The 17,895-nt window shown below is 47.2% G+C and overlaps 1 protein-coding gene across 2 annotated transcripts in view; it reads left to right on the forward strand.

Annotated features, from left to right (window-relative positions):
* LOC144142305 (solute carrier family 15 member 1-like) overlaps positions 1–17,895 on the forward strand; it is a 92,696-nt gene that overhangs the window by 61,262 nt on the left and 13,539 nt on the right. The window contains exons 16-18 of one of the 2 annotated variants that reach the window (XM_077673707.1): positions 6,065–6,243; positions 7,045–7,162; positions 13,022–13,153. In XM_077673707.1, the coding sequence (XP_077529833.1) occupies positions 6,065–6,243; positions 7,045–7,162; positions 13,022–13,153 (429 nt within the window). The remainder of the gene's footprint in view (positions 1–6,064; positions 6,244–7,044; positions 7,163–13,021; positions 13,154–17,895) is intronic. The other variant, XM_077673708.1, reaches the window with a different exon arrangement.

A 17,895-nucleotide genomic window follows, 5' to 3' on the forward strand; every position in this document is an offset into this window, starting at 1 on the left:
ATATCGCTTGCTGAAGGGGAATATGTCCAATATGAGTCCTCAGCAACTCGCGTTAGGCCTAAAGTATGCTTTGCATCGTATTAGGCCTAAAGTATGCAGCTCAACTTACAACCAGTATACCATTGGTTGCAGTTCGTTAGACTGAACTTGAAAGTTACCTACAGTATAGCCTAAACAATGTTTGGAAGGCCTGAGGCCGCAATTTTGGGTCAAATGTCGTCAACGTGTTCCTTTTGGGAAATGTATTCATCGAACTCAACGTACTTAAAGCTGCGTTGTACAGGTCCACGTCGTAAAACTTCGAATCGTGATATTCGCTCTATTCTCAAGCACTCCGGTACATAGCTAGCAGACAGTTGCTGCTGTAAAACTATCGCAGCACAGTGATAGGTGCACAAAAGCAGCAAAAACTCGCGGCTTGGTGTTAGAAAAACACCTTATAAAACAAGAATTTATGCTGCTGTAGCACTTATGTAGCACTTATGTGCAATTTATGATGATGTAGCACTTATGTAGAATTTATGCTGATGTACCGACACTCTAGCATGCCTCGAGCAAGCGATGGTTCAATCAATCAAACAACTTACCGCGCAGGTGTTCCGAAGTTCTACAGCAAGACATTTCTGTCCACACTATAAGGGCCGTAGTTATTACATATGCCAGTGTACAGTCTTTGTCAAAATTTTGTGGGCCACGGCGACCATGGTCGGAGCAGGCGCGCGGCCGAGCAGGGGCGCTGCGCTTGCCTCTATCGGCTGGTTACGCGGCTAAAGAGAGTGAGGGGAACTTTCGCGCTTCCTTTCGCAGTATGGCTGGCGCGATAAGTGCAGCGGGGCTCGTTTCTCAAAGGAGGCGCACTTCGCTTCAGCGCAGGCACTTTGCGCAGCACTTGTCGCGCCGGACAGACTACAAAAAGCAAGAGAAAGTTTCCCTCGCTCTGTTTAGCTGCGCAACCAGCCGACAGCATCAAGCGCAGCGCCCCTGCTTGGCCGCTCGCCTGCTCCGGCCACGGACGCCGTGGCCCACAAAATTTTGACAAAGACTGTACTTTTTCAAACACCCCCTCGGCGATTTGGGGAAGACGTCGGCCCGTGAAGGAATGACGATATCTCGGATGCTGTGGTAATTTGTTGTACAAAGACCCAAATCTGGTGCAAAATTACTGTAAATTGTTCGTTCTAGATCGTCTAATGCCAATCGGTGCGTGTATAAACACGTTGTTTGGATTAGGAGAGCGTAACATGAAGCAGAGTGCCCGCACAAATTTCTTGTCGGCTACCATCGTTAGCGCGTGAGATATGTAGCTGGTCGATTGATTTATTGATATTTTTGTGCATTCTTTGGAAAAGACTGTAGCAACGCCTGGTGCAGAAGTACCCATTCCGGTTTATGAAGCCTTCTACAATGTACCAGAAATAAGGATTAATGCCACGCTTCATGGTCCTTCGTCGACCAGCGCTATCAGGTGAAAGAATGCTTACTCCTAAAAGCACTTGGTCGAAAAGGTAGTGGTTGAAGACGTCAGATCCTAAAGCTTAACGTTGCGTAACGTTAGGTAACCTTAAGTTGGGCCTCACGACATGCTGGGAGGCGTTATACTCATTGTATATCAAGCTGGTCGTGCTGGCTCAGTACATCCGACTAAAAACAGTGAAATTAAACCTAACGTGGGTCAGCCGCGCACGCACGTTGAACCCACACTCTGATGCCCAGTAATTGCTGCGGGAGCAACGTACGAACTGGAAAATTGTGGAGCTTGAGCTAAGGTAACGTCCATTTCACGACGGGCCGCTTACACTTACGAGTAATGCGGAGTAAGAGATAGGGGTATATTGTAGCGGGAGGTACACTGGCCGAGGTTGAGCAGTTTCGCGTGGCTCCTGGAGAACCATGCTGCGCATGCGCGAGGAGCAGTGCCGTCTCATGGCGCACAGCTGGTGCACTCTAACCACCGCCGCCGCGACTGAATTGGATTGGAAATCATTTTAGCAGCAGTAAGCATAATAATCAGCTAATCCTAGACAACCAGGAAACCTAAAAATCACCAGCTTAACCTCAGCTCACGCTACGAATATCCCGGCATAGCCGAGCTAAGACACTGCTAAGTATTTTTTTGGTAATGGGGAAATAACCACAATACCATTCTCCTCTAGCCAAAACCGGGGCTCTCGTCACTGCCCGATGTGGCGCCGACTGGTAGGGGCCTGTTCCCACTGCTTCCGGTTAGAGAAGTGAGGACAGGAGCGATATCCTGACGGCAGCCATGCAATATATGTTAACCATTCTGTTTCGTCTTTGTACCGGCACCATTGCGGTTTTAGATCACCCGGGTTAACAAACATATACGTAATACACTAAAACGATTAAAGGAGCCATGAAGAGAAAATACAAGTTGGGTTTATTAGAAAGACTGCTTAGTCCCGATAACAATGACACCAATATCATCGCAATCTTCGAACAAATAACGGAGATATTAAAGAAAATGTGTGAAGCCGTGGCGACCCCCTAGACAATTTCCCGCAACTTTTCTATGACGTCACGGAACCTTGTTTGTGCGATTGGCGGCCGCCTAACTGACCTGTCGCGACGACACATGACTGGACGTCTGTAATGGGGCCTCTAGTTCCATTTGACCGCATCACTTGAATGCTAACGTGCAGTTAACGCACTGAAAATTATGTTTTATTGTTGGCCCATATGACGTCATTCTTGCTCACAACACGTCACTGTGGCGCAAAATTTGAAAGTTTTTAAATACTTCTTGCTTTTTTCTCGTTAAAAAAACATCTTTTGTGGCTCTAATTGAGCTGAGTGAGATACTGAATCCTAGTTCTTTCAAATTAAACGAAGTTGTATTTTCTCTTCATGGCTCCTTTAAGTATCACTCAGGAGCTGCCTCAAGGTGGCTAGATGAATTTTTGTGAATACTTTATTGCAGGCGTTATTTCGTTGTCTTGGGGGCGTAGCGTATTACCATCTCATTGTGCGGTTTTGGCTGCTATCACTCTTCAAACAAGATAAAGGAAGAGAAAAACCAGACAACGTGTGTTTGGCGTCCCGTGTTTTTAGTCTGAATTTAATTCATAGTGCTGACTTAGGTCCTTCGGCAATGGTGTGGTTTATAAACGGAGATCTTGAGCAGGAATAAGGTAATTAACTAACCCGAATGTTTCATATAGGCAATGGCCGCTTTTGCTTCGGTGAAGGCCGATTTTATGGATTATAGAAGCAACCTCCCACAAACTAGGCAGGGGGAGAACACAAAAGGCGCTGACACCCTAATCTCTTTTATTAAACACCTCATAAGTATATATACCTAAGGTGCCCAGTCCGTACGCCTTTCATACGAGCCGCATATACGGACGGAAATGTAACAAACGTTCAAATATTGCACAAGAATAGACGAGGCAGCATATTACGAGAGCATCGAAGATAGCACGTCGGCCAACCCTATAAGCATGTAAGCATGCTACTTATAGGCTAAACAAGGGAGGTGAAGGAATAAAACTGCGCGGAAGATGACGAAGGCAAGGGGCTGACAGGACGAGCGTAACTTCCAACTTGTCTTCTTCCTCGTCTTTCGCGCAGTCTTAGTTATTAATTTGCCATAAACCAAACAGACAGCAACCAAATGTTATTAAGGAAGGCAATAGATGGTTCGATAATGCATTCTGAGCTCTTTTTAAAATATGGAGGTCTTCACCAATTTTGCCCAATTTTCTGGTCATTGTGTCGAAATAAAACGGTTGTGCTTTCTAACACGGGGGGACACTCAGAAAGACATGCTCGGCAAAGGGAGGATAAATGGCTAAGATCAATTTTCAATTGGGAGTAATCATGTTCTGTAAGCCTGTGCTTACACAGTGCCTCGTCCGGCCTATAATTTGTCACAGGAAATCGAGGTTAAAAATCCTATCCCCTCACTTCGCACACGAGACGAACTCCTTCTTGTGGCTAACACTGCAGACCATCTGCAGTTTTCTTCCGTTTTTGTTCACTCCTTGGAAGGTTCTACTTAACCACCACATAATTCCCTCCTGTAACTTTCTCTGATTCCTGTCAGATCTAGTGAACGGTCAGGCACAATAGCGGAGATCTTGGGCTTTCATTTTGCTTCATCTTCGTCGTCGACGATTTCATCTATGTTACCAGATTGTCACTAGCTCTGAAAGTTATGTGATCACGCTACCCAGATTTCTCTAAGTTCTCTACATTCTGAAAAACGCTAGTAGCCATTGAATACTCACAGGATTTGCATACAGCGACGTGTGGCAGGAAAGTGCAATTTTTTATGATAACTTTTAAATGTACCCGATCAAAGTTTTGAAGTATTTTTACAGACCTCCGACTGGACATATAGAACACCGCCCTTTCGCGAAAGTGAAAATTGCAGCACCCTGTCTATAAACAGTTCTGAAGTGAATCGAAGACCTTAACCGCCATCTTTGAAAATTTTGAGAATGTCAGGACAAATTAAGCGAGGTGACTGGTTCACTACTACGAGAACATCGCCCACATACGGTAACCCTTTACTAACCAGCACCTCCAGACTCTTCTGCCAGAAACCGACCCACTCTGCCCAGGAAGATATTACTTGAGGACAGCGGCCACTCCGGACTCTATGCAGAAGCCCCTTTAAACGTGCCCTCGCTGCCCTCGACCACAGTAGAATAAAAAAAAAACAATTCAACAGCATAGCAGAGCAAGCAATGAACGCACTCTCACCTTTGTGTTTTATTTCAAAAGTTCACACTGCGCTGTAGCGCTTCATGGAGCATGAGTAACATAAGTCCCCAACGTCTACTCAAGACACCGCAAAGCGTTTAGCACAAACGTCTTGCAAGAGAAAGGCCGCGGACAACGCCATTTTGCTAACGCCAAAATAGCTACAGACTGGCTGATCTCATGGTGAAGGTGCTCTGCTGATAAAGGTCATATAGTAGTTAAGCCTAAAATGGTTTATAGCGATCAAGTCTGCATCACTGTCGAAGGAAATCTGTTCCTACTTCAGTTAAAATGCTTTTACGAAGCGAGAATTTAGAACGGCCCGTGTCCTACGTAAGACAGAAAGAGAACCATGCTTGATATTTTCTTCCCTGCAGACGCGCTTCAAGAGGCTATTCCTTTCAGAACAATTGTTTTCTAAACCGGGAACATGCCAGCAGCCTGAGTAAGTGTTTATCGTGAAAATTGTCACGTTAAGTGTGGATGATACGTACTAGCCCTGCGACTCCGCAGTTGCTGTCAATTGTGTTGGAGAACTGGACAAAGAAACCTTTGAAGCGTTTGGCATAGTTTAAGTTGATTTAGTTTGTATGTAGCGCTTATGATCCGCGCAAATAATAGTCCCGCAGTAGGTTCGTCGCGCAAGCAGCGAAAAATATGAATTCATCCCGGGTCAGAATCCTACACCGTGGCATTGACATTTTGGTTTTGTTACACCGTAGTTATTTACGCTGTTTCCCGCCAAAGATCTTTACCCATGGCAACAGCTGGCTCCAACGACCCTTCAACAATCGTAATGTTTTTGTACATTTTGTTTTTTTTTTCAGTCGTAAAAACATGTTCTTCCTTTGGCCTAATGAGTATGTGTCATGTTGGTGATTTACGTGTTGACCGCCAATTCTGTCATTTTCACCTATATTGCCGTATCGTGTTTGATACTCTGTATGTGTTTTTATTGCATGCGCTTGATAATTTGCGATGCGTTTGAACATTAGATAGTTTATTCAATGTTATGTTTGATATAAAGTGTTTTGAGCGTTTGGGATTTTGCAATGTGGTTGGAAGTATGTTGCGCTCATGTTGTCTGGTGCGCGTGCTATCTAGTGTCGAACGCCCGGTCGGGTGGCTTTCAGTGCCGCCTCTCGCCTTGGCACCAAGACAGACCGCTTTCGAACATTGTTTGGTCAATAAACAACAAAACAAAACAAACAAAAGAAAACACGAACGAGCAAAGTACTGAGATGATCTGCTCAAACGTGAAGCAGGCTTTGTCTTGTAAACACATACCCCTCCCTGCGCTCAGGAAAACGTTGATGCTTATTAGATTCCCTTCCCCCAGGCGGAAAATACTGAAGCTGCAGACAGACACGGAGCCGGTGTACGTGTGGCGTATACTATAAACGATCCAGTGGCCAAGGTGGAGTTTAGATTGGAAGGGGCGGACGAGGTGTTGTTGACCGCCCCAGCAGATAACAGCTCGTCGTCTTTTACGAACGTCACTAGCCTCATACCTGCCACGTAAGTTCATCGCAGCTCCAAGATTCCCATAGCTCCGGAGGCGGCATGTTTTTATTAACAATGCATGGCTGTCTTTTTTAGTTTACTTCGTTCTCATGTCACTGCTCAATATCCCTGCCCGTGGCAACCTGCCGGCATATTGCGGGTTTCTAACACTGTAGCGGAGGCTCTGAAGAGTCGTACAAACATTTTTTGGCCTCATAAGCCACACTACTTGAGGTGTAAAGTGTGTGCAGCAATTTATGCATATTCGCGCGCCTCCGCGGCTGGTACTTGAGCTGCCAAATAGTTTGCTCTCTCTCTCTCTCTCTCTCTCTCTCTCTCTCTCTCTCTCCTGTGGAAAATATTACATTCGAGATACGAGAACGACCTTGAAGGCACTGCCTGGAGAACAATACTTTCCAGCTTCTATGCGAAATTTAAAAATTAACAATTATGCCAGCCCTTCCAGAAGGGTATATATACACGTCAATGTTTTCCTAGCGAAACGCACCGCATTGCGCAAAAAATGGGACAAAAAAGTTTTTGCCATTCCTAACTTTAGCAGATTGGCGAATGCTTTGTCATCAGTTACATAATTATTTTAAGCGGTCATGGGAGCCATAGACACAGCTTATGTTTTTATCCCGTTGTGGAGGCAGCAATATTTGAGAAGAAATGGCAAACATTTGGCAATTTAAACGTGCTACTTGGAAAAACAAGTTTTATGGCTACTGTACCCGTGGTGGTTCTTATCTTCGTAAAGGTTTTTATTAACGAGAACCCCTAAATCCAATGTAAAGCAGCAGTTGTCCTTTGCAGTTACACGGCACGTGTGGTGGGCGCAGATGACAAGGAAATTACGACCTGCAAAGCGACCGTTCAAAATGGGGGAGAGTACATACTGCTCGTGACGCAGTTACCGGAGCCAAACAGCCCCGTGAGTATCTTCTAGCCTGTTCTCAATGGCTGAAGTAGCCAGATGTCAGGAGTCAAGGTGCGAAGACGGCGGAGACGACGAAGAAGAAGAGACTAAGAAGCGAGAAATTTCTGGAAGCTGGTGGAAAAAGAGGAGGAACGAGGAGAACGGAGACGAAGAGCGGGTGGACGGAGAGATCGTGGTTCGAGGCGACCGAAGGAGACGGGACCTGAGGTCTGGGAACCCGCAAGGCACCAGCGGCACTGCCTCGTTGGCCTCCTGAAGCAGTCGACGTGCGTGCTCCTTCAAAAATACTGCCAACTTGGAATTGCAACACGCGAGAAACTGTTCCGTCACCATTCGCTCTCGAAGGTTTTCATACGTCTTCTCCGTGTTGGACATCTCCAACCACCGGTCAAAGTAACTCATGAGACGTGAAGCAAACTGTTTCCCTGTTTCCGCATCCTCTGGCTTTGCGTTGCGAAATTTCTCGAGGAAACCGTCGGCTGTAAATCTAAATCTTTGCAGCAATGCTGTCTTTACCGTGTCGTAGTCCATAGATTCTGATGCCGGCATTCTTCTGGAAACACTAAGAGCTTCTCCGACCAGACATAGACTCAGTGCGGTCACCCACTGACTCTTCTCCCAGCCTTGCCCTAGTGCTACTCGTTCGAAGAGATGGAGGTGAGCTTCGAGGTCATCTCTTTTGTAATCAAAAAGAGCCATGAGCTTTCTCGGGCAAATTTCCGGACTCTTGGACGTCTGTGATACTGGAGATACTGGGGATTGTTCACCACTTCGGTTTGATGCGCTGGCATTTGCTAAACGTAGCTTTAACTCGACCAACTCTTTCTCTTGGGCTAGCTTTCTTTTTGCTACATCCGCCATGCGCTTGGCTCTCTCTTCCTCTTCTCGATTCGCCTCTCTCAGTGCTGCTCTTTCCTCTCGCCGTCTCTGAATTTCCCTCTCATACAGGTCCAACATCTCTTCCTTAGTCAACCCCAAGCTACTCGCCAATGTCATTAATTTTTCAAGATTCATTTCTGCTACCGCAGTAAACAGGTGACAATGGAAAAAGGGATCCTCACAGGCTCGCCAATGTTTTTGTCACGCGTCACCTCGGTAGAAGAATGGAGTCCGGACACAAAGGGATCAAGTTGAGACAATACTTTACGTTGGTAAAGGTATTGGGAAGTTAAGAGAAACAGACAATAAAAGTGTTTGAAATACATTACACACAAAACAGATCCCAAATGGCTCTCAGTCCTTAAACTACAACAGTGTCGTCACGCTCTAGCTATTGGTACCTATAGGTTCTTCAAGGACATTTTCCTACCGCACTTTTTGTTGTTGCGTTGCACCCGATCGTTGCGGCAGTCGTGTGTCAGTTGTCGCTGGGGTGGCTCCCTGAGCGCAGCGCCGTGAAGATGGTGACGGGGCCAGTGGGGCGAAGCCGCTGGTGAATGTGTGCCCCCGCAATCTGGTGCTGAGACCAGCGGTGCGGAGCCGCTGTTGCCCAGGAGCACGCACGTCGAATGCTTGAGGAGGCCAACGGGGCAGTGCCGCTGGTGCTTTGCGGGTTCCCAGACCTCGGGTATCGCCTCCTTCGCGGTCGCCTCGAACCAGGATCTGTCCGTCCACCCGCTCTTAGTCTTCCTTCTCCTCGTTCTTCCTCTTTTTCCACCAGCTTCCAGAAATTTCTCGCTTCTTAGTCTCTTCTTCTTCGTCGTCTCCGCCGTCGTCACACCTTGACTCCTGACACCTACCAAATATTCCGGTGATGGTCCGCCCCCAACTTAATTTTTAACCTCCTGTTGTTAAAGGGACCCTGCAACACTATTTCAGCAGTGCAAATAAACCTGCGCGACATTTACATTACAACTGCCAGGAATACCTGCGCCAAATATTACACATGCACGTGAAGCGGTGAGCAGGCAAATCTCTGTGAAATACGCGGAAAAACCAACCGCGCTCCCTTCAGCTTTCCTCATTTTGCACCCCTGGCACTGCCTATACGACGTCATTGAGGCCATGGCTGCCTATTGGCTGTCGCTGCTTCGCAGCTTGTTTCTCGCATTTCCTGGGACGATCCCCCGTTGTCAGCGCTGTGTACCAATGTCTTCTATGCCTGAGCCTGTGCGCACAGTTTTGACATTTCTTTTGTGTTTTGAGTGCGCGTGGAGTTTGAGTGACGAACTTAATACTCCCCTTTCAGCCAGATCACATGAAAACAAACGTTGATTGCCTCGTGAACGCCCTGCCAGCCCGAGCGCGCGCATGCGAGCAGGCAGCCGTGCCTGATTTTTTGGCGCACCAAACCGGAAATAGACCCGTTCACGTTTCCGAGAAAAGGGGAAAGCTCCCCGGCCTGTGATATATCGAAGGCCGCGAAGAGAACCACGCGAGCCGCCGCCCTCTCCGGGAGAGAGCCCGCAGCTTTCGTCGCGTGGTCCGCGGTCGAGTTGAGAGGGAACAATTATGCGCGATTTCTCATCGCGCGTAGTTTCGGTGATAAGGAACGCATTTTCACAATTCCTGCGGGAGGAGATTGCTGGGACAATAGACGTTACCTTAAAACCCATTCCGAGTAGTCGATGGTAAGTGTTGCAGGGTCCCTTTAACGTTACAGCAAAAACAAACAAAGGGGAGAGAATAATGCACAAGACGGGCGCTATCCTTCGTCTGTTCACGCTGTAACAGTTTACATGAACACCCACGACCTCGCCCAACTGTCCATTTTGCCGCAATACATTTCTCATTAATCTGCTCGTTTTGCGTGGTTCCCCAGTTAAACGCTCTGTACAAATTTACGAGAATACGGAATTCATTCGTAGTATCACTTACCCAGGTGTAAATAATGCAGGTAATCTTTCCAGAAACAAAAGAGGCAAATGATTTTTAAGAACTGAAACGATACGGTACCGTGTGTTTTAAAGACGATAGTCTTTCTTGGGCTACTTAAACCCAGAAATTTTGGTCTGTCTGTATATCTGTCTGTCTATCCGTCTGTCTGTCTGTGACTCGATTCAGCCACCCGGCCAAAGTAACATTGATATTGCGCAATAGTCTTATATACTCACAGCCACATGTAAACGTCTAAGCCGGGTTTATATGTTCATACTTGTCAACTTTGTCTAACAAGAACAAGACGTTACGGAAATGTAAGACAGGAAATTAGCCACGGCCACGCGGCTCTATAAACCTTCTAGTCGGCCGCCTCCATTCACGCGCGTCTCCGCCGTACTGCAGCGCTGGCGTCGAGGAACCCGGCCTGTAGCAGTGGAACGCGGTAAATTAAAATCGCCTTGCGCAAACCTTTGGTTTGTTTACCTCGGAATGAGCGCGACGGTACAGGAACAGCATGAGAGGTGAGCGGGAAAGCGAAGGGGGGCATTTCCTTGGCAAATGTCTACAAAGACTATCGTCTTTTGACGACATTTGCAACAAAAGGAGCAGATACGCGGCCAATTTTTTCGTATGCTTTTCGGAGAGTCAGTGTATACCAAATTTAGGTGGACCTTGACGTGGCGTTTCTGGCGGTCGCGCAGAGATGAAACCGGTGTCAAATTTTGTAACGTAATACCGCACTGTATTATTGTGTGGCGGACGCATATCCTCGTTTTTATTCCGGTGGTGTGTCAGAAAATCTCAAAATTTTAGATTTACATAATTCAGTATATACGGGACATTTCACGAGGGTTATGTGACCCGGGGTATTGTTGGTCTGCAAAGATTCGATGGAATGTATGAGTGATTGTCTGCAAAACCACGGCCTTTGAAACTAGAGAGTGGGATTGGTGTTACTGCAATTTCAAGGTAAACTGCTGGTCAGAAAGATTCAGCAAAGCGCAGCTTTATAAGCCGAATCAGGCTTTTCCCATTTTTCTTTCAATAAGATCGTCTGTCACATGAAATTATCGGGAGAGCTGGTATACCATGGGCCTTTACAGGTATATGATCCAAAAGAAAGGGTCATTGTTAACATTGATAGAAACCGGTGACCTGCACGACAATCGCGACATGAAAAAAAAAACTGCTTAAGAAGACACTCCCAACCTGCTAACCTAAAAGAATGCCGGAGTCATATGTGAACCCATATTCCCGTCCCATTGTCACGTGACACCTGACAAAGCCCAGTTTGTGGGCACGTGTACTGGCTCGCTCGCGCCAGTCCGGCGGTAAACTTGTTAGATCTTTCGAGACGGACTATCACCAGCATGTCACGTAAGCTTATAAGGAGCGCACACGTTGTGGAATTGAGCACTAGAATCTCTTAGCGTCCTCCACGGAATAAGTCTGCCTTAGATGGTTATCCTTGCCTGCCATACTCACGCTTAGTGTGGCGAACCGTCCGGATATTACCCTTATATGGGGAACCCACTTATAATATTCAAACGGTGTACGGCTGTCGGTCGTATCGCTGTCAGTGCGTCTATCCCGCTACCGTTATGTCTCTGGAATCTGCCCAGCACGCACAATGTGCGTCACAAAAACACAAGGCATAGATAAAAAATGGCAAAAGATACAAGCGCGTATCCACTAAGCTGCGGGCCCCAGCTGCGACCAAATACAGCGCTCATACATTGTAGTCTATGAATACCCACTGGGTTTTGCTTATGAAGGCATTCTGTGCATCTCTTAATAACACTTGCTGTGCGAACCGATGACAAAAAACGTAGGCGCGTGGATGGTAGCCGGGGTTTTTTAGTTATGGTAAAGTGTTTTCCGCAAGTAAGGGTTGTGTACAGAAACCCTTCTTACACAATTGCAGACGCGCTTTTAAAGAAAAGCTTTCTAGCTTTACCAGCCAACGGTTCTTTTGTGGCATGCGGGACAATGAACTCCAAATGCGGCGGACGCGGCGGCGGGGAGGGGCACGATGAGGGGCGGAGGGTTTCACACACGGAGCACACTGTAGACGGCGCAGTGAATTTGCCCACAGTTCCCCGTGCGGAAGTACTTGCTCACCGGAGGCAGCGTAGGCGGTACGGCTTTGCCGTCTGCTTTAGCAACGGTAATTTTGGTCCTGTTTTGGAGCAGCTTCGTGTCCACTGTGCGCTGCCTTCACGCGGCTTGAATAACTTGTTCGACAGCACCTCCAGGGTAACCCGCAACCGGCGGAATTAAGTGGTCGTACGGCAAACATACCTCAAGGATTGGTGTGCAGGGCAAGAAAAAAATGTACAAACCACATACAGACATCTGGCCGTTAGAGAAACGCTACCTTCTGCGGACTGGTTGACACGAATGGTACTGCGTTTTCTAAATTGGTGAACAACGATTCGGATGTGTTGTAAGAAGTATTACAAAAGGCGAAAGAAGCAACTGATTCTGATAAATAGCGATTATAAAAGTTCCTCCAGCTTTCTCGTTATTCTCAAACTTGCTAAACTAACTAGTTTAAATCGGTATAAATGGGAATCGCTGAGCTCACATGCTTGATAGTTTCGGTGCCCGCGCTTGTGTCGCGCGGTGGTGTAGCCCTAAGCTAGCACATCCGCATGGCTACGTTCCGCTGTCTCACCCTTCGAAAGACGTCCCTCTCCGTTTTCCTTATTCCGACTGGCGGCCCGGCTGCAGTGGCAGCGTTCGCCGCTCTAGCCCGGCCGTGGCCGACGCTGCTGCTGCCTTCGGGGTGCCGCCCCCGCGAATCCCAGGTAACGGCTGACGGAATCTCTGGTTTCGCTCATTGTAGAGCCACGTGGGAATTAAAGGGACGTCGCATGGGCAATCGGTGTGGGTGTCGTTTAAAGCTTTGCTTTCCAACAGCCTTCACAGCGTGGGTTGGAGCCAATTTTGTTAATTGGACAATAAACGTGTTGAACGAACCGCGCGTGGTGCCGTTTCCACAACAAGCTCAATGGGTCGAAATCCTTGCAGGTCAACTGCAGCACGGAAGAGGTGGTCAAGCCGCACACCGTGTCCATGTTCCTCCAGCTGCCGCAGTACATTCTCATCACAATCGGAGAAGTAATGTTCTCCATTACAGGACTCGAGTTCTCTTACTCGCAGGTGAGTTTTTAAGTGCATTGCAATTTAGGGGCTCGCCTTGTCGTGGTAGCTAGCTCGCTGGACCCAAATAGAGGCACACAGCGTTCCGTCGTCACCGCGTCACCCAGAGGCTTCGAATGGCAAGCGGTTTATATAGTCATAAGCGTTCCAAACTCGTGAACCGCTGGCGCTTGTCTTACATCTCCCCGTTTATTAGCGCAAAGCAAACTGTAGGTACATATGAGGCAAAATAAACGTAACCGGCAGCACCCGCGTGCATTTAGTTAGGAGTGCTCGTTGGGTTGATCTTGACGAGAGTAAGCCAAAAAAGTGGCAGTTCAACGCCAGCACATGTGCGAGGATAAGCCTTATCGAAGAGGAAGACTGACAAAGAGGTCTTCCGAAATTGACTGTGGGGCTGAATGTCGCTGCGCCCTATAGCTACTTTATTTTGGAGAGGTAAGGCGCCAGTCAGGAGGAAGCACCGTGACCTATCCAGTAAAACGTACTCTCACTGGAACGTATACTCGCCCTGGAAGGTCCCAGCGCGAAACGCCCTATTTATTGCGTCGTTTTGCGTCCGCCCGTGACACAGGTTTATTTTCAACTATATGATTGCAGTCGTTTCAATATGCTCAATGCGGCACGTATTTTTAAGAACTGCCACTTTTTGTAGTGTTTTTGGGTTTGCGGTCCAATATCTGGTTTGCGCTAAACAATGTCGGCGTATATGACCGTACCACCAATGCTAGTAGATGCAGAAATTATTTCATTATGTATAACTGTTGACCAACATTCTCACTCCCTATTCCCTATTTATACTATTCTCTATGTATACCGACTGAAATGAAAGGAACTTGCAAAACTGGATTTGAGAAATGACGCCGCCACAATATCACAAGATGTTGGATTGTGACGTGCAAAGCACTGTGAACAGTAACTAACGACACCTAAAGCTAGCGCTCTCGATTTTAGTGGAGTGAAAAATGAAGGTTGCGTCTTTTAAAAGCGAAAGCTTTTTACTGAGAGTAAGTCCACCACTGCAGAAAAAGCTACCAAGAAAATGCGGAGCGCTCACGAGCGCGTGCCCCAGGGCTACTGCCGAGCGTTCTCAGCATGTGCAGTTGCTTTAGCAAAAAAAAAAAAAAAAAAAAAAGAAAAAGTAAACACTAGCGCTGTAGTCAAGCGGTACCGAGAATGTAACAACAAGAAAACTCCCGCGCTAATGCTAACGCTTAAAAAAACTGGTTGATTCCTCTGTCATAGGATTAGGTAAAACACGAAAGTTGAATGTGCAGCGAAATTTGCACGTGAGCGCGATTTGTGGGTCGGTGTCTCAGTGACTAAAGCTTGGCGCTGCTTAACACGAGGTCGAGGGTTCGATTCCCGGCAGCGGCGGCCGATTTTTTGATGGAGGCCAAAAGCAAAAATGCCCGTGAGCACGAGATTTCGGCGCATAGTAAAGATCCCCAGGTGGTCGACATTAATTAGGAGCCCTCCACTACGGCGCGCCTCATCGTCTACGTTGCGTCGGCGCGTTAAACCCTACAATCAATCGAATCAAATCAATGATTTACGGGTCGGCGGCTGTCTTGTGGGTGTGCTTGGCGAGCGACGTCCTGCTGGCGGCTCGCTTCGGCAAAGGTGCACTGGCGTCATTTCCGTTACGGATATGAGGTCAGTGAAATGTTGGTGTATATCCCTGGTAAAACACTTTCGGTTTAAAATATGAAAACCGAAAACAAACAACCCTAAGTATAACGTACGCGTTAGTACTAAAGATTGCTTCCCCGCAAGTACACCCTGTGTGCAGGGGTGCACTCTTTGCATGCCGCTTGCTTCGTTTTACTGGCGTCATTTCCGTGACGGATGTGACGTCAGTGAAATCTTCGTGTATCTCGGAATACAACACTTTTATGTGAAAAGACACCCTGCCTGGGAGAGACCACCGCGGCCGCTGTATTTTTATTAGCCATTGTGGATAATTGGAGACATGGCTACAAGTGTGCCACACTTTCCCGTGACGACTTGCAGATCCCGCTACCGCGCCTCGAGTCGATGACGAAGAGCTGGTGGAAGTCATCAATGCCGAGGATGACTTCGCATCCACCACTCGCCACGAACAAAGCGATTACCGTTCCGATGCATGTGACGATGTTTACTAGTACCGCAACTATGCACATGAAAGTGATACTGCAATTTTACTATATGTCCGGCAATGGTCACCTATTACAGCTTCGTCATTTGTCTTGCGCATGAACGCAAGCTCTCCTGAACGTTTTTAAACGCAAAGAGCGTGGTACGCTCCCCTTCTAATTACGGAAAAGAAAAGCTTGAACGGTTGTATGGAGGAGCAGAGCGGCGTTTGTGGTATGACCCAGGAAGCGCTCTTTAGAGTGCTTACGGAAGTTGCAATTTGCTTAGTAATTTATTCAGGTGGTTTAAGAAAAAGCTCGGTGGCTTAGCCAGCGACGGTGGATGTCGCCCCACGTTTCTATGTTCGACTTACTCACGCTTCCTCGTTCGTTTAGTTTGACAGAAAGTTCCTCGAGAGAGTTGATGCTCGAAAACCTAGAATCATACGTCATATCATCCACACACGTTTTTAAAAACATATTTATTTTTTTATTTGCCGTCCCGGGACAACCAAAGTTGGTCAAGTGCGATATGAAGAACGCATATTTAACTAGTGAATGTATGTGGGGGCACAACAGATGAATAAAGGATAGGTAAGGTGTCATTCTCAAAATAAAAGCATTTGCTGCATTAACAATGTCACGTATTTACATCTGGCAGCTCTCTGCTCCAACAAACGTACTTGCGAGCATTCAGAAGACTATAAATTTGTATTTAAGGACAGCCACACAAACTGCATTCGAACTCTAAAGGGCCCTGAAAGGTTTGGCCAATACATGGGTGTTAAAATATTGAGCTAAATAAATGTTGTCGTAATCACCTCCTTCAAGAATTTAGTTAAAAGAGTGAGCATTTCTGGAGATGATGCAAATCAATACATCGCATTTTCGCCCTCTTCGCGATTCCCCTCGTCTCGTCGATATCCTCGCCCCGCGTGAGGCTGATTTCCCATGATGCTTCGCTCCTCGGTGGCTTCTGCAGGAACATCAGGTGGTGCGCGTCGCCTTCTGCTGCGATATTCTCCGCAGCAGCATCGCTCTGGTACGGGAGAGTCAGACTTCCTGCGTTCCGTTTGCGCCGTTTTTTTACCATTCTGCGTATGAATCGGCCCTCCGCTCACGAATTTAAAAGCTGACGGAAGGAATGGGGCGGCACTTTTACGCTTCCACACCACGCCGAAAGATCACGCAAAAAGAAAACGACCCGGTCACCACGTGTTCGCGGCGACGATATGTGTGGGTACATATGGGAGTCTAAAATACGTGAGCGAATGACCAAAGAATCGTCGCAAAATTTGTTACAGTAATCACGTACATGCATTTCGAACCGACGTCGGTTTTATATATTCTATGGGGTTGGTCGTGTTTTTGTGACGCCTTGCACGCGCGTGCACGCGCGTGCACAGGCATTAGTAGCATTCGGTTATTCCAATCACTCCTAAACATGCATAACCGTAACAACAACAACAACAACAACAACAACAACAACAGCAGCAACAAAAAAGCAGCCGGAGGCTCGCACGGCACGGCACGGCACGGGGACATTTTTCGGAGTGCGTCGTGCATCTCACTTATCCTGCCCCCGTGCCCTCGTGCCCCCCACCCTCCTCTTAAGTTTCTAAGAAATTTCTACGAGACCCTGCGATTACCAACTAGTACACAGTTACACCGTACCCAATATTACGAGTGGTCTCGGAAAACTAGCCTTAGTTTTCGGGCCGTGCCCACCTGCCTCTTTCTTCGACTGTGCATAAAAACTCTTCCACCCTCGCTTTTTCACCTGATGGGCAAGAGGCCCTTTTCTCCCTGTAAAGGCTTTTCGTTCATTCTTACGAGATCAGCGCTGCCAATTGCGATATTTGGAAGGTTTCGTTACCGGCCACGGCCCTGTTTTCCTCCTGCTCCTCTAAGCCTATATTGTGTATTGTCTAAGTGGGTGGAAATAAACTACGTTTACACTATATAAAGAAATACAAATACTTGTGAAATACACACATCGCTATTTCTTCCTCTAATCTTTTTATATATACAAAGACCGAGTTTAAAACTGAACAAATCGTTCCATTGACTTAAACGATGCATTGCCCTTTAATATTGCACTTCCACAGTTCAACCAAAAAGTTTTCTTTTGGGTTCGCGAATGCGATTCGCAAGCCATCCCACTTAAACGGCGCGCAAAAAAAGTAAAAGCGACACCTTGCCGGGATTTGAACCCGCGCATTTGGTTGAGTAAGCGTGCGGCGTTAGTCCACTGTGCGACGACAAAAGTTTTGATTATGCAGAAATAACATGCATACTAGACCGAGAACCACCCTTTGTGTCCGGGCCATCTATGTTTTCTACCTGATTTCAAGAATTCCTGACAGGTTAACTGGACATTTCTTGAATAACAGTTAGGCAGTAAGGTACCACGAAGACCCCACCCCAGCTCATCTCCAGCGACAGCACGGTTTCGGGCGAAAAGCAATAGCAATAGTGTGCCGCGTGCGAGTGTGATTTCGCCCTACGGGAATATTGCTTGGCGCATCTTTGTTTTACGTTTTATATACTGAGAACGATGGGCGACATTGACCCCGTATTACCTAATAGACCTCCGTAACTCCTCTTCTGCTCGTAACTGAGCTTGTA

Source organism: Haemaphysalis longicornis, unplaced genomic scaffold (assembly GCF_048455015.1).
Source record: "Haemaphysalis longicornis isolate Haplotype H1 unplaced genomic scaffold, Haemaphysalis longicornis Haplotype H1 scaffold_6, whole genome shotgun sequence".
Taxonomy (NCBI): Eukaryota; Metazoa; Arthropoda; class Arachnida; order Ixodida; family Ixodidae; genus Haemaphysalis; species Haemaphysalis longicornis.